A 15,768-nucleotide genomic window follows, 5' to 3' on the forward strand; every position below is an offset into this window, starting at 1 on the left:
AAGCTTTGAGGTCAGGAAGTTGAAAAACAGAAAAAACAGACATCTTAAAATACACACTTCTCTACAAAATTAATAGTTTAGTTGACCTGGAAAAAGTTGTGGACCAGATATGGGAAAAAAAGTTATGGATCAGATGTGGGAAATTGCAAGTTGTTTTTTGGTGGAACTTTACAGATGAAAAACTATATGCAATAAACATTAATATGGAATGGTATATCAGGATATTATTACAAATAAAATTAGTTTTTAATTATTAATCAAATAACCTGTTTAGGGAAACTGTTTTTATTATAAAACAAGTTTCTTCAGACAATAAAGGAAAGTAATAGTATTTTTATATGTTGAACCCTATCACTTACCACTTATATATTTTTCCTTCTTTTTCAGTTTCTTTAATAGATGCTTATTAAAAGTTGGTCAAAGCAAGTTTCTTGAACTTAGTATTTTTCCTGTTTTAAGAAATTAATACTTGAAGTGGAAGATTTTTGAATGATCTTTATTTAGCTATATGTTCATTTCAGCAAATTTTGGGAAATGCTGGCAGTATCTTCCTATATATAAATACTCATGGCTTTGGTGGCTCTTACTTCTTCAGCAGCAGCGGGAGTAGTGGAGGGAGCCACCCGAGTAGTCGGAGCAGCAGTCGGGAGAACAGTGGCAGTGGGAGCGTGGGGGTTCCTATTGCTGTCCCGACTCCCTCTCCTCCCAGTGTCTTTCCAGGTAAAACACAAATGGTACTTCATCTTTACTTGTCTTTTTTCAATTTGAATTCAATGTATGATTTAACTATAGTGGGCTTTTTTCATAATCAGGATTTTGTTTTCTTTAGGACTCTAATAATGTTGGGAAATCTTTATGCATTTTTTATATGTTTATTTTGAGGGAGAGAGAGAAAGCATGTGTACATGTGCACAAGCGAGCAGGGGAGGGGCAAAGAGAGATAAGGAGAGAGAGAATCCCAAGCAGGCTCTGTGCTCAGTGCAGATCTCATGAATAGTGAGATCATGACCTAAGCTGAAATCAGGAGTTGGACACTTAACCGGCTGAGCCATCCACTTATCCCTCTGCTCTTGTTATTTTTGACCAAGTGATTTCTGAGTTCATGTTCACATACTTCTCTGTCATGCCTTTGGTGCTGTGGCTCAGTTGGTGCTTTGAGGTTTCACGTACCACCTGGGTATGAGTTATATTCCAGCCAGTGTTATGACATTGCATGCCTTTGGACACAGTGGGTACTTAGTGTGAGAATCACATTCAGTGGCAGATTTTAAAGTAGTTTTGGCACTTAAGTTTAGTGGACTTATGGAATTTAATACTGTCTGAAATACTACCTTTTTTTTCTGAAACAGAAAAATATGCTTGTTTAATGTGAAGACACCAAAGTTAAACTTTATTTTAAAAGTATGACACAGAAGACATAAGGATAGAATATTTAAAAAAAATTTTTTTTTTAATGTTTATTTATTTTTGAGACAGAGAGAGATAGAGCATGAACGGGGGAGGGTCAGAGAGAGAGGGAGACGCAGAATCTGAAGCAAGCTCCAGGCTCTGAGCTGTCAGCACAGAGCCCGATGAGGAGCTCGAACTCACGGACCGTGAGATCATGACCTGAGCTGAAGTCGGGCACTTAACCGACTGAGCCACCCAGGCGCCCCGAGTATTTTGTATTTAATTTACTTATAATAGCAAATAGATAATACCTTTTTAAAAATCATAAAAAAAGATTTGTGTTTTCTAAATTCTTTTTTTTTTTTTTTTTTTTTTACCAAATAGGGTGTTTATATCTGAAATATATGTTTATTTTCTGATTTGTGTAATTCAAAATGGAATACTATTTTTCTAGTGTATTCTGTTTAGATTTGTATGCTGTTTACAAAATATTATGCTAAAAATTACAATATAAAGGGAGCACTTTTCTTCCAGAGTAGTGGCTTTTAGGTAAAATGGAATGCTTGTTTCTAATGAGTTAAAAAATCTGTACATTACCCTGAACATTTTGAATTATTTGCTAATAATCCTTTAGTATAAGCTTAATTTTTTTCTTTCTTTTTTTTTTTTTTTTTTAACACTCTCTGTATTCTTTGGTTAGTGTTAAGCACTGGATATCTAACATTAGGTTCTCTAATGCCTTTTCTAATCCTGCCTAATGGGTCTGCCTCATTAATGCTGCCTCTTACTCCTCTTTCCCCTCAGCCCCTGCTGGCTCTGCTGGTACTCCTCCCCTTCCTGCTACTTCTGCATCTGCCCCTGCCCCTCTTGTTCCTGCTACTGTCCCTTCCTCCACTGCCCCAGACGCTGCTGCTGGGGGTGCCCAGACCCTTGCTGATGGCTTCACTTCTCCAACTCCCCCTGTTGTTTCTTCCACTCCCCCTACAGGTGAGTATGGCTTGTTCCTTGGCAGGCACATCCAGTCATCTGGCTCTTTTACATGGAACTCTGGCTTTATGACTTCTGTTTGTTTGTGCTCTATTTCTCTCTCTCTCTCTCTCTCTCTCTCTCTCTCTCTCTCTCTCTCTGTGTGTGTGTGTGTGTGTATAAAATCTGAAGAGTAATGGACTAACTAGAAGATGGCATGTGACCACAAGAGTAAAATTTACTGAGGAAATCAGGGTAAAGTTGACATACATTTTTCCAGTAGAGTAACACAAATATACATTTTTTTATTGCTTGAATTTCACTTACTAGAGATTTGTGAATTTAGTATGGAGCCCTCTTCTGTACACTTTCGAGAAGTTATCATTAGAATTATTGTTACAGATTACGTCTTTAACAAATAGAAAAGTCTATGAAAATAGTTCTAAGATATATTTTATAGGTAATATTTAACATATTGAATGTCTCTGTAAGTCTTTTAAAGTAGCACTGTAAACACATAGTAGACAATGGACTTTTTAAGAAATTCAGGCTTACTTAAGTGTTACTTAAAGTTGGCTGGTGTTTTAGTGTTTTAAAACTGCAACTTAAAATCTGTTTTGATGGGGAAGGGGAAAAGGTTCACTTTCTACAAAATATATTTGCAAAGTTAATAATGATGCTGGTTAGTAAATAAATTCTTTATTATAAAAATGTATGTGTTTGGACATGTATCACCTTAGCTTGCTAAATACTTCATAGAATATATATATTTAGCTCTCCTGCTATAACTAGATGGTTGTGTTAAAGGACACTTAGCTAAAATGGATTTTGGATGGCGTTTTATGGGATAACTTCTATAATAGCACTTTGTAAGAAAAGCTTCCATAGTGTACGAATGTAAACATGGACTGTACTTTGATCTATACACACCTCTGTTAGGCAAGACTGTCTAGTTAAATCTAGGAATCTTACTATACTCCAACATCAATGCATTAAAAAATACATCTTGAAGTTGGTTGTAGGCCCAGAAAGAACAAATCGCTCCCACCCAAGAGCGAATATTTTAGTAATAAAATCATAATTTAATAGCAGGTACTGGTTCAGAGTTTACCCTGAATAAACATTTGTTACATGACTGAATAATTATAGTTTTTCTTAACAAAAATCAAGGTAAATGCCTTAATAACATATCAATATAATCTTTTTAATACAGTTTTTGAATCACCAAGTACTTTTTTCTTTTCTTCTTATTAAGGTATAATTTACATACAGTAAAATTCACCCTTTTTAGCATGTATTTCTGTGACAGATGTACACAGTAATGTCACCACAACTTCAGTCAAGATGTGGAATAATACTGTCATCCTCGAATTTCCTTCATGCTCCCTTTGTGATCAGTCCTTCCCTTTCACTCCTAGACCCTGGTAACCCTTTGATCTGTGTTTTTTTCGTTCTTTTTTCCCTCTAAAGTTTTGACTTTGTTAGCTTGTCATGTAAATGGGAATATATGGTATGTAGCCTTTTGGGTCCGTTTTTTTGGCACCAGTGCATTTGAGATTTATCCATGTTGCTTCAAGTTTCATTATTTTATTACTGAGTAGCGTTGTATCCTTCGGAGGTACCATAGTTTGTTTATCCCTTGGATTATTTCCATTTTGGGGTTATTATGAATAAATTGCTGTAGGTACACACACACAGACTTGTGTGTGTGTCAGTTTTCAGTTCATTTGGGTAAACACCTAGGGATTAGGATTGTCGGGTTGTATAGTAAGTGAATGTTTAACTTCATAAGAAACTGTCAGATTGTTTTCCAAAGTGGCTAAATCATTTTATACTTCGACCAGCAGTGTGTTAGACTTCCAGTTGCTCTGCATACTTGTTAGCATTTGCTATTGTCAGTTTGTCTTTAAAAAAAATTTTTTTTTAATGTTTGTTTATTTTTGGGAGAGAGAGAGTGCAAGTGGGGAGCGGCAGAGAGAGAGGAAGACACAGAATCTGAAGCAGGTTCCAGGCTCTGCTGTCAGCACAGAGCTGGATGTGGGACTCGAACCCACAAATCGTGAGACCATGACCTGAGCCGAAGTCAGATGCTGAACTGACTGAGTCACCCAGGCGCCACCCCCCCAAACTGTTTTTAAACTATAGCCATTGTAATAGGTGTACAATAGTTTCTTGTGTGGTTTTGGTTTGCATTTCCCTAATGTCTAATGATGTAGACTATCTTTTCATTTGCTTCTTTGCCATCTGTTTATCTTCTTTGATGAAATGTCTGTTCAAATGTTTTGCTCCCCTCACACACCTTTTGAATAGGGTTGTTTGTTTTCTTACTGAATTCTTTCATTTGTTTTGTTTTGTTTTGTTTTGTTTTGAGAGAGAGTGAGTGTGTAGAAGTGGGAGAGGGGCAAAGGGAAAGAGAGAATCTTAAGCAGGCTCCACGCTCAGCACAGAGCCTAACACAGGACTCAATCTCATGACCCTGGGATCATGACTAGTGCCCAAAATCAAGAGTTGGATGCTCAACCAACTGAGCTACACAGGCACCCCTTGAATTCTTTTTTTTCTGAATAAAAGTCCTTTATCAATTTTATGATTTGGAAATACGTTCTTCCATTTATGACTAACTTTTCATTCTTGTAATGGTATCTTTTAAAGGGGGAGTTCTTCATTTTGATTGAGTCTAGTTTATTGATTTTTTTCTTCTATGAATTGTGCCATACTTTCAAACTTGTTAGCTTATGCAAGGTCATAAAGATTTTGTTCTGTTTTTCCTAAAAGTTTTTAGTTTTAGGTTTTATAGTTAGGTCTGTAAAATTAAACTGTAGCTTTGTTTGCTTTTTTAACCCAAGGCAAAATAAATGCTTTATTAATGGTATCAATAGATTGTCTTTTAGTAGTGTTTTTGAATTATTGATGACTTATATGAGATTTTAGACTGGATGTAATCTATAAAATTCATAATGGTGTCAATTATCAGGATGTTTTTAACTTGAAGATCATAGGTTTGTATTAGTTTGTTACAGACTAATTACTAAAATGCCAATAATATATTTGTATCTGATGATTCAAATGACAAAACATACCTTTGAAGTAATAATTTATTAGTATATATGTTTTTACATTTTTTATTGTGGTTATATAGACTTGACAGTAGATTATGTTTAAAAAAAATTTTTTTTTAATTTTTGAGAGAGAGGGACAGAGTGTAGATGGGGGGAGGGGCAGAGAGAGGGAGACCCAGAATGCCAAGCAAGCTCCAGGCTCTAAGCTGTCAGCACAGAGCCTGATGCAGGGCTTGAACTCATGAACTGTGAGATCATGACCTGAGCTGAAGTCGGAGGCTTAACCAACTGAGCTACCCAGGTGCCCCCTGACAGTAGATTATGTTTAAGCTTGAATACTCCAGATTTTTATACAACAGAATTGATTTTTAGGTTTTGATGCTGTTGTATGTAAAATTAAATGATATAGCAGATCTTGAGTACTTTTAAAATATTTTTTATATGAGTTCATATGAAACCAAGTTTGATAAATTTTTGGAGTTCCTGAAGACCAGTTTTAGTCACGTAAATCCTTTTTACAATCATGGATAAGATGAAAAATTGCCAGAAGTGTTTTTCTTTCTTTTCTCCTCTCCCCTCTCTCTTCCTTCCTCCCTGCACTTTCTCCTCCTCTTCCCCTTTGTTTTTTATTTTTTAATGTTTGTTTATTATTTTTGAGAGAGAGCGTGAGCAAGGGAGGGGCAGAGAGAGACGGAGACACAGAATCTGAAGTAATCTCCAGGTTGCGAACTGCCAGCACAGAGCCCAGTGCAGGGCTCAAACCCAGGAACCACGAGATCATGACCTGATCCAAAGTCAGACGCTCAACTGAGCCACACAAGTGCTCCTATCCTCTTCCCTTTATCTCTCCTCTCCTTCCCCTTTCATTCCCTCTCACGTCTCCCTTCCCTTCTTCTCTCCTCCTGTTTCCTCCCCTCCTTTCTTGTCTACTGGAGTGGTCTCTTCAGGGTGTTCTAGTGCTTTGTTTGCTCTGTCTGTTATAGTAGGCCTTCAGCTGAATGATGTTAAGTGGAAGTGGAGTCAAGAGAAAATTTAGGAGCTGAATTGCATTAGGGACTTGGATAGATTATGAAAGAATGTCTTTAGTTAGCATTACCTGTTTAAGTATTCTCAGCACAGTTGAGTGAAATTGCTAATAAATATGTATAGGTTCAGAGATGGTATTACAAATAAGATATATTTTACTTTTTTGTATCTTAGCTTTATTCATAGTTGTAAATTGCTTAAGCTCTAATTAAGAAATTTATTTATTTATTTATTTATTTATTTATTTATTTAGAGGGAGGGGCAGAAAGAGTTGGGGAGAGAGGGAATCCCATGCAGGCTTCTTGCTGTCAGCACAGAGCCCAACGTGATGCAGGGCTCCATCTCACAAACTTTGAGAACATGACCTGAGCTGAAATCAAGAGTCAGATGCTTAACCAGCTGAGCCACCCAGGCACCCCAACCTCTAATTTTAAGGCAAATTTAATCTACCTTCAGAAATGGGGGGGTGGTTTATTAAAAATTTTTTTTCAATGTTTATTTATTTTTGAGACAGAGCATGAGTGGGGGTGGGGCAGAGAGAGAGGGAGACACAGAATCTGAAGCAGACTCTAGGCTCTGAGCTGTCAGCACAGAACTGGACACGGGGCTCAGATGCGGGGCTTGAACTCAACTGCGAGATCATGACCTGAGCTGAAGTCAGATGCTCAACTGACTGAGCCACCCAAACACCCCTTTAATTTTTTTTTAATGTTTATTTATTTTTGAGAGAGAGAGAGAGAGAGAGAGAGAGACAGAGCACAAGTGGGGGAGGGGCAGAGATAGGGAGACACAGAATCTGAAACAGGCCCCAGGCTCTGGGCTGTCAGCACAGAGCCCTATGTGGGGTTCGAACTCAGGAATGGTGAGATCATGACCTGAGCTGAAGTTGGATGCTTAACCAACTGAGTCACCCAAGTGCCCCATGGAGGTTTTTGATTGAATAAAGACGTATTTGATTTGGAATTATGTCACTTGATCTTTTGTGAAATACTTTGTTTTCCTTTAAATGAATTGGCTTTGCTACCTTAAATTTATTGCTATTGTTATTATTACTATTATTGTTTTGGATAAGACTGTGTGTCAAACATTTTTTCTTTTTCTTTTCCAAATGTCATTTTTGTTTAGTTTTTAGTGGCCATTTTTGAGGGGTGGAGGAGGAAGTAAGCCACAGATTTTAATTGTGATGATTTTGAAACCCTGTCAAATTATTAGTTTAATACAATTATAGTATTAATTAGTAATCTGTTTAGACCATAGCTTTTCCAAACCTAGTTTTATTTACCTACTTTCTTGCTTTTGCACTTTTCTTTTTTAAAGTTTATTTATTTATTTTGAGAGAGAGCACAAGCTGGGGAGGGTCAGAGAGAGAGAGGGAGACACAGAATCCAAAGCAGGCTCCAGACTGAGCTGTCAGTGCAGAGCCCGATGTGGGGCTTGAACACACAAACCATAAGATCATGATGTGAGCCGAAGTTGGACACTTAACTGACTGAGCCACCCAGGCGCCCCTCTTGCTTTTGCACTTTGATATGTTAGCTGAGCAATAGCTGTGGCCTTGTATGATGTTTGTCAGATAGCAATTAAATTAGCTAAGCATTGTTATTTTTAATCATGTTATTAAGATTCAGACAATAAAGCATTTGGTTGTCTGAGATAATTTTCTTTTAATGGCAAATTTGTGCTCTATCCCTTTTCCAGGTCATCCTGTTCAGTTCTACAGCATGAATAGACCTGCCTCTCGCCATACTCCCCCAACAATAGGGGGCTCGTTGCCCTATAGACGCCCTCCTTCCATAACTTCACAAACAAGCCTTCAGAATCAGATGAATGGAGGACCTTTTTATAGCCAGAATCCAGGTTAGATTTTCTTTTGCATTTTATAGAATATTTAAAATTTCAATTACAGAAGAAAAGACCTTTAATTACAAATGACTAGCGCATAATAGGTGTTTAGTACTATTTGTTCAATGAATGGAAGAATGACTACAAGGTTGCTAATACTATATCATCCATTTCTTTTTTTTTTTTTTAATCAGTACACGATTTCCATATAAAGTAGAACTTAATTTTTCCAAACAATCTTTTTGATTGTGCTGGTGATTATTTGCTTTTAAAAATAATACTGTGGTGAACAGTATTTCCTTCTTATTTTATCAGATATCCTTGCTCTACGAATACCAAATAATGAAAATTGACTGTATATGAACATAGTTTATAAGTGGCATAGTAAAGGAGAGATGATATTTTTGAAGCTGTTTTGTGCTAGGCAGTTATACTGTCGTATTCACGTCTCATACCAAACCTATGATGGGAAAGCTAGGACTTGGACAGATTGATCCAGATACTACAGTCAGTCTTTCATCATGCATCATGCATACAGAAAAAAATTAATCTGGCACATATTTAAAGTCGTGCAAACATTATTTTTGCTTCTTCCCCAGAGAAGGTAAAAGCAAATACTAGACACTGTGACTATTGTGGACATGGTATATCAACTTACTGCGTTTTTCTGGATTTTTGCCAAGAGGCCAGTAAGTCTGTATATGATCACCTTTAATATTAAGGGACAACCCATTCCATTTTTGATAAGCTCTGAAACCAGTTGACCATGGCTACCTTTTGGTGAAACCTCCTTATTCCTTGGGAGTTATGCAGAAGAAATTTGATCCTCTTTCTAGATAAATGCAGTTTACTTATTTATTTTTAATGTTTGTTTATTTTTGAGAGACAGAGAGAACACAAGCCAAGGAGGGATAGAGAGAGAGGGAGACACAGAACGCGAAGCAGGCTCCAGGCTCTGAGCTGTCAGCACAGAACCCAGTGAGGGGCTTAAACTCGCGAACCGTGAGATCACGACTGGAGCTGAAGTCAGACGCTTAACCTAAGACTGAGCCACCTAGGTGCCCCTTGATAAATGCAGTTTAGAGAATGCCTTTATATATTATCTCACTTGATTCCTCTAATCATGTGTTCATTTTCATCTGTATTTTATAGGTGAAGAAACTGAGGCTGAGGTGATGTCAGGTTAGGATTTGAACTTAGATCGTCTGCCTCTGAGTTCCATGTTCTTTCATACTATCCTACCTAACTTCGGACTTTAAAAAATCTTCCTCTTAATCTCATAGTCTCTTTTTGGGAGGTAGGGGGTTGGAGGTGAGGAGGATCCCACAATGTGATATAAAGTGCTTGAGAGCCTGAGACCTCGTCAGTCTTTTATACAGTTTTATCCTGGGAATAGTGCTCAGTAGCTGTTGGATGTAGAATGAATTCCTGTTCCTTTACTCAAATCCTTTGACTCTTTTGGGTCCCTCTTACAGATTAAACGCCATATTTACACTGTAGTGTGATGACCAACTGCCTGAGCTGAAATATGCTCTTGCTGCTGTCCTTGATTACACTTAACAATTTTTTGCTGTGCCATTCTTTTAAACTCATTTTGAGCTTAATTTTGACAAATCTGCCTATCTTTTTCATACATTCTGATTTTAAATCATGTGTTCCAAACTCATTTTTATACCTAAATGCAGTTTTTATTTTTACACTTTAGTTTGTTAGTAGATATGGCTTATTTCATAGTTGTGTTGAAGGTAAGGTCTCTCTCTGGCCCTCCTTGGAAGTCTAGACAAATACTGCTTATGGCCCATACACCCTTCCCTATGCTCAAGTAGAATTTTGGAAGAGTGGTGTCAGTCTAAAATGGCTGGTTCCCTAATGGAGCTGAGAGATACTTCACTGTTACAGTTGATGACCCATGTGTATATGATATTCAGGAAATAGGTACAAGGATATTTACTTCTTTTTGTGTACATATACACGTATAAAATATTGGTCTTATGAGAACTGTTGGTGGAATTTATTTGAAGGCTATTTGAGCACATACTTAAATGTGTTTTATGTACATATTTCAGTACTTTCTTTGTAAATCTGATTTTAACGAAAGTATGTGTTAAAGCAGAAAAATGCCCTACTCTCAGGAATAATTTTAATGAAAGTATTTTTCACACTCATGGGTATAAAACGAATTGAGATTCTTGAGCCTTCAGTATAATGTGTGAGACAATTCATTTATTTATTTTTTTTCTCCTGTATGCCTCTCTTTTAAGTTCTGCCTTTCATCTCTAGGGATTTGGTAACTGTTTAAAGAGGGTGACTGCAGCTTTGTTAGTTTATTAATCATGGTGCTTTTTTGAATTAAAATTTATTTTTACTAAATCATGTTCTTTGAAAAGCTTTTCTTTCTTTCTTTTTTTTTTTTTTTTTTTTTGCAAGAATCAATACTTTGCAAACCAGTGTCCTAAGGCTACTAGGTGTTTCTTCTTTTTATTTGCTTTAGAAAATTACGTGTTTTGTATTATTCCCATGGGTCTTACCTTCATCCCTGTTTATTAATATTTAAAATGAAAAAACGTGTGTTGTGCTTTCTCAAGCAGCTAATTCCCTGATTTAACAAAAATGATCCCAGCTGTGTTTTTTATGAGCCTGTTTTTTTACAATCAGAGGCTTAAAATGGATGTGGACTTCTGAAGGGGTGAGCTGACAGGCTGGGATTCATGTGTCTCTAAATTCAATGTGATTTTCTGTGAGATGGAAATCTAGCAGCACTGTTACTGTAGTTGGTTTGAGTTGAAAAGGCAACCAAACATAGGAATTAAAATATGGAATTATGAGAACTGTTGGTGGAATTTATTTGAAGTGCCAAGTCCTAAGAGTACAATAATTGTTTTGTAATGATCCTAAGGGTACAGTAATTGTTTTCTAATGAGATTATTTCAGAAGCAATTTAATGAAAGGAACACTTTGATCAGGGCATAAATGAAATCCCTTTGGCTCTCATTGTTTCTTAAAAATGTAGTCAAAGAAATAGGAATACCAATGTATCATTCATCTTGTCAGCTGCAAAGAGAGTCACTGAAACAAATAGAGCTAACAAATTAACAGTTTTTATTTTAAATATCAATATGAAGCACTTTGGTGGTAAATAAGTATGTGTGTGTTTGTACATTTACATATACAAACCTCGTTTGGTAAGTGTCTTAGTTTAGGCTGCTATAACAGAGACTGGGTGGTTTATAAACAACAGAAATTTATTTCTCATAGTTTTGGAAACTGGAAGTCAGAGATCAGGGTGCTAACATGGTCAATTTCTCAAGTTCTCTTCTGGGTTGCACACTGCTATCTTCTTGTATCCTCACATGGTGGAAAAGAGAGGGAGTTCTCTAGGTCTCCTTTGTAAGGACACTAATTCCATTCATGAGGGCTCCACTCTCATGACCTAACTGCCTCCCAAAGTCCCACCTCCTAATACCATCACATTAGGATTTCAACCTATGAACTTAGGGGATACATAAATATTCAATCCATAACATTAAAGAATCAGTAATGTATTTAAGTACCAACACCTTTTTTAATAGATATCCTATATTATACTGCTTATATTTTCTTATAGCAAAGATTAAAAAAAATCTAATTCATAAAGTGGAATGTTGGTTGCAAGAAATGTGACTATATATAGTTTGTATGAGGAATTTGTGAATGAGTATTGTGTTTTACACAGGGAAAATGCCAGGTTTTAACCACTGAATGTTATTAAAAACAACTAAAAAGAAACAATGAAAAAATTATATTGGGTTGGTGATATTGCAGAAGAGAAATCAATAACATATATTCACTAAATGATACTTACCATAAATTTCCAGAAGAATGCAGATGTGGTAGAGCTTTAGCAGAGTATGAATAAAGAGCAGTAGCAAGAAGCTATTTTCAAATCCTTATTTTAGGCAGTCTTTACTGTTTGTTAGAGAATGCTTACTCTAAGAACGAAAAAGCAAGGGAACAACTGAACAGTGGTATGTATATTCTCAGATGACCAAGTAAGCCAGATAGGCCCTTTACACTGATTATTAATACAAGTTATGTTTTTAAACTGTTAGTTTGCTACTTTCATTTGGCATAACATCTTGTGACTCTTTTGGTTCAAAAGGAATAACAACAATGATCCAGTTCTTTTAACCCTTCTGAGACTACAGAATTGATAATTATTTGGTAACCATATACTCTTCCATCAAAAAAGCCTCCTTACTGAGTATCATTAAGTTCACTTTTAAATACTCCTTGCTATTCATGTTTAGAAAATATTTCACTTTTTAAAATGTTTACTTTTGAGAGAGAGAGCCAGAGAACGAGTGGGGGAGGGGCAGAGAGAGGGAGACGCAGAATCTGAAGCAGGCTCCAGGTTCTGAGCTGTCAGCACAGAGCCCAATACAGGGCTCAAATCCACAAACTGCAAGACCATGACCTGAGCTAAAATTGGACGCTTAACTGAGTGAGCCACCCAGGTGCTCAGAAAATATTTCACTCTTAAAATGAATTGTTTAAATCATTTCCCTCACTGCAATGTAAAATATAAGCAGCTAAACCTGAATGGGCTGTCAGATAAATACAACTTCTAAAGGTGGTATTCTTTAATGGTTTTAGTAGTAGTATTGAGGATGTTTGTTTTGTCTGCTTTTCTCAGAGTATTTATAAACCTGTAGAAATAAGATGTAAAATCCTAAGTGATTTTTCAAAACTTTTTTTTAATTTTTTAAAGTCCATTTATTTATTTTGAGAGAGAGAGAGAGAGAGAGAGAGAGAGCAAGCAGGGGAGGAGTAGAGAGAGTGGGAGAGAGAGAATCCCAAGCAGGCTCCACACTGTCAGTGCAGAGCCCAACGTGGGGCTGGAACTCAGGAACCATGAGATCATGACCTGAGCAGAAACCAAGAGTTGGATGCTTAACTGACTGAGCCACCAAGGTGCCCCTCAGAACTCTTTGAACTGGATGTTTTAAAACAATAAGCCTCAAAGATTGTGCTACAAAGGATTTTATAAATAACCAGGAAGGTCATGCTTGGAAAGGCTATATATTTCATCAGCACAGACTCATAATGTAAATTTGGTTTGCTTGCAGAGCCTTTTAGTATGTGTATGTGTGTGTGTGAGTGTGTGAATGTTTGTGTGTGTATTTGGTCCAGTCACTTGGTGAGGACATCTTCTCACATTAACATCATTAGTGTATATTGTGAACATAAAATTACTACATTTAGAGACCTTTTGGTGGTTATAGGGAAAGGGTGTTGTCATATGAGGAATCATCTTAGCTAAGTGTGGTGAAAACAAATGTCTACTTACTCGCTGCCCTTCCCTGTTCACAAGATGCCTAGGACTAGACTGAATATTGCAAATAATTCTTCTCATCAGATTCCTGCTTAAATCTCCTAGAATGGTTGATTTTCTATTCAGCTCTAAGAAAGATAAATCTAGTTTAAAGTAGGATTTTCTGGTTCACAAGAGTTCTGGTCAGATAGTAGGGAGGAGGAAGATGGCGGTGTAGGAGGACGCTGGGCTCACCACGTCCTGCTGATCACTTAGATTCCACCCACACCTGCCTAAATAACCCAGAAAACCGCCAGAAGACTAGCAGAACGGACTCTCCAGAGCCAAGCATAGACGAGAGGCCCACAGAAGAGGGTAGGAAGGGTGGAGAGGTGATGCATGCTACACAGACTGGCAGGAGGGAGCTGGGGCGGTGGAGGGGCAGCCCACCAGGCAAGGCAGAGCCCTCGAGTCTGGCTTGCAAAAGCGGAGGGGCCAGACTGCGTGAGTTCTGACAGCCAGTGGGACTTAACATCTGGAATGTTATAAGTCAGTAGCTCTGCTCTGAGAGCGGGAGGGCGAGAGGACACTGCAAAGGAGAGGTGTTGAGCCCCGGAAGACAGAGCTCAGCTCGGCGGGGAACAAAGACGCTGGCCAGCGCCATCTCCCTCTCCCATCCCCCTGCTGAAATCCCAAAGGGAACCAGTTCCTGGCACTGAACATGCTTGCACCGCGCAAACACCCAACGCTTCTGTGGATCCATTCCTCCAATGGGTCTGCCTCCCTCCTGGTGCTGCAGGGCCCCTCCTGCAGGGGACCACTGAGGGCAAAGCGAGCTAAGCCTGTCCCTCCCGCCTCTGTGCACCTTGTAGATCCACCCCGGCTAATACGCCAGATCCCATCAAAGCAGCACCACATGCCTGGCAGTGTGCAAGTAGCCCAGACAGGGGCCATACCACTCCACAGTGAGTCCTGCCCCTGGGAGAGGGGAAGATAAGGTACACACCAGTCTGACTGTGGCCCCAGCGGTGGGCTGGGGACAGACATTGGGTCTGACTGCAGCCCCGCCCACCAACACAAGTTACTCCAGACAGCACAGGGGAAGTGCCCTGCAGTTCCACGCCACCCCAGGAACCATCCAAAATGATGAAACGGAAGAATTCTCAAAAGAAACTCCAGGAAGTAGCGACAGCTAACGAATTGATCAAAAACGATTTAAGCAATATAGTGGACCATGAATTTAGAATAACAGTCATAAAATTAATCGCTGGGCTTGAGAAAAGTATAGAGGACAGCAGAGAATCTATTGCTATGGAGATCAAGGGACTAAGAAATAGTCATGAGGAGCTAAAAAATGCTATAAATGAGGTGCAAAATGGAGGCAACTACAGCTTGGATTGAAGAGGCAGAGGAGAGAATAGGTGAATTAGAAGATAAAATTATGGAAAAAGAGGAAGCTGAGAAAAAGCTAAAAAAATCCAGGAGTATGAGGGGAGAATTAGAAAACTAAGTGATGCAATCAAATGAAACAATATCCGTATAATAGGAATTCCAGAAGATGAAGAGAGAGAGAAAGGGGCTGAAGGTGTACTTGAACAAATCATAGCTGAGAACTTCCCTGATCTGGGGAAGGAAAAAGGTATTGAAATCCAAGAGGCACAGAGAGCTCCCTTCAGACGTAACTTGAATCGATCTTCTGCACGACATATCATAGTGAAACTGGCAAAATACAAGGATAAAGAGAAAATTCTGAAAGCAGCTAGGGATAAACACGCTCTAACATATAAAGGGAGACTGGTAAGACTAGTGGCAGACCTATCTACTGAAACTTGGCAGGCCAGAAAGGAATGGCAGGAAATCTTCAATGTGATGAACAGAAAAAATATGCAGCCAATAATCCTTTATCCAGCAAGTCTGTCATTCAGAATAGAAGGAGAGATAAAGCTGAAGGAATTCATCACCACTAAACCAGCCCTACAAGAGATCCTATGGGGGATTCTGTGAGTGAAATGTTGCAAGGACCACAAAGTACCAGAGACATCACTACAAGCATGAAACCTACAGACATCACAATGACTCTAAACCCATATCTTTCAGTAATAACACTGAATATAAATGGACCAAATGCTCTAACCAAAAGACATAGGGTATCAGAATGGATAAAAAAAAAAAAACAAGACCCATCTATTTGCTGTC

The 15,768-nt window shown here is 38.1% G+C and overlaps 1 protein-coding gene and 1 long non-coding RNA gene across 42 annotated transcripts in view; both read left to right on the plus strand.

Annotated features, from left to right (window-relative positions):
• Window positions 1-15,768, plus strand: part of ABI2 (abl interactor 2) — a 124,496-nt gene that overhangs the window by 84,548 nt on the left and 24,180 nt on the right. For 12 of the 41 annotated variants that reach the window (XM_086719365.1, XM_086719383.1, XM_086719357.1 and 9 more), the window contains 3 exons: window positions 596-720; window positions 2,194-2,376; window positions 8,139-8,297. In XM_086719365.1, coding sequence (XP_086575491.1) covers window positions 596-720; window positions 2,194-2,376; window positions 8,139-8,297 — 467 coding nt within the window. The remainder of the gene's footprint in view (window positions 1-595; window positions 721-2,193; window positions 2,377-8,138; window positions 8,298-15,768) is intronic. The other 29 variants (XM_086719382.1, XM_025934377.2, XM_086719393.1 and 26 more) reach the window with 3 other exon arrangements.
• Window positions 9,477-15,749, plus strand: LOC147578632 (uncharacterized). Its single transcript, XR_015255458.1, has 2 exons — window positions 9,477-13,947; window positions 14,445-15,749. It is a non-coding gene; the product is annotated as an uncharacterized LOC147578632 (long non-coding RNA).

Source organism: Puma concolor, chromosome C1, assembly GCF_028749965.1.
Source record: "Puma concolor isolate L17-30 chromosome C1, mPumCon1.1.hap2, whole genome shotgun sequence".
NCBI lineage: Eukaryota > Metazoa > Chordata > Mammalia > Carnivora > Felidae > Puma > Puma concolor.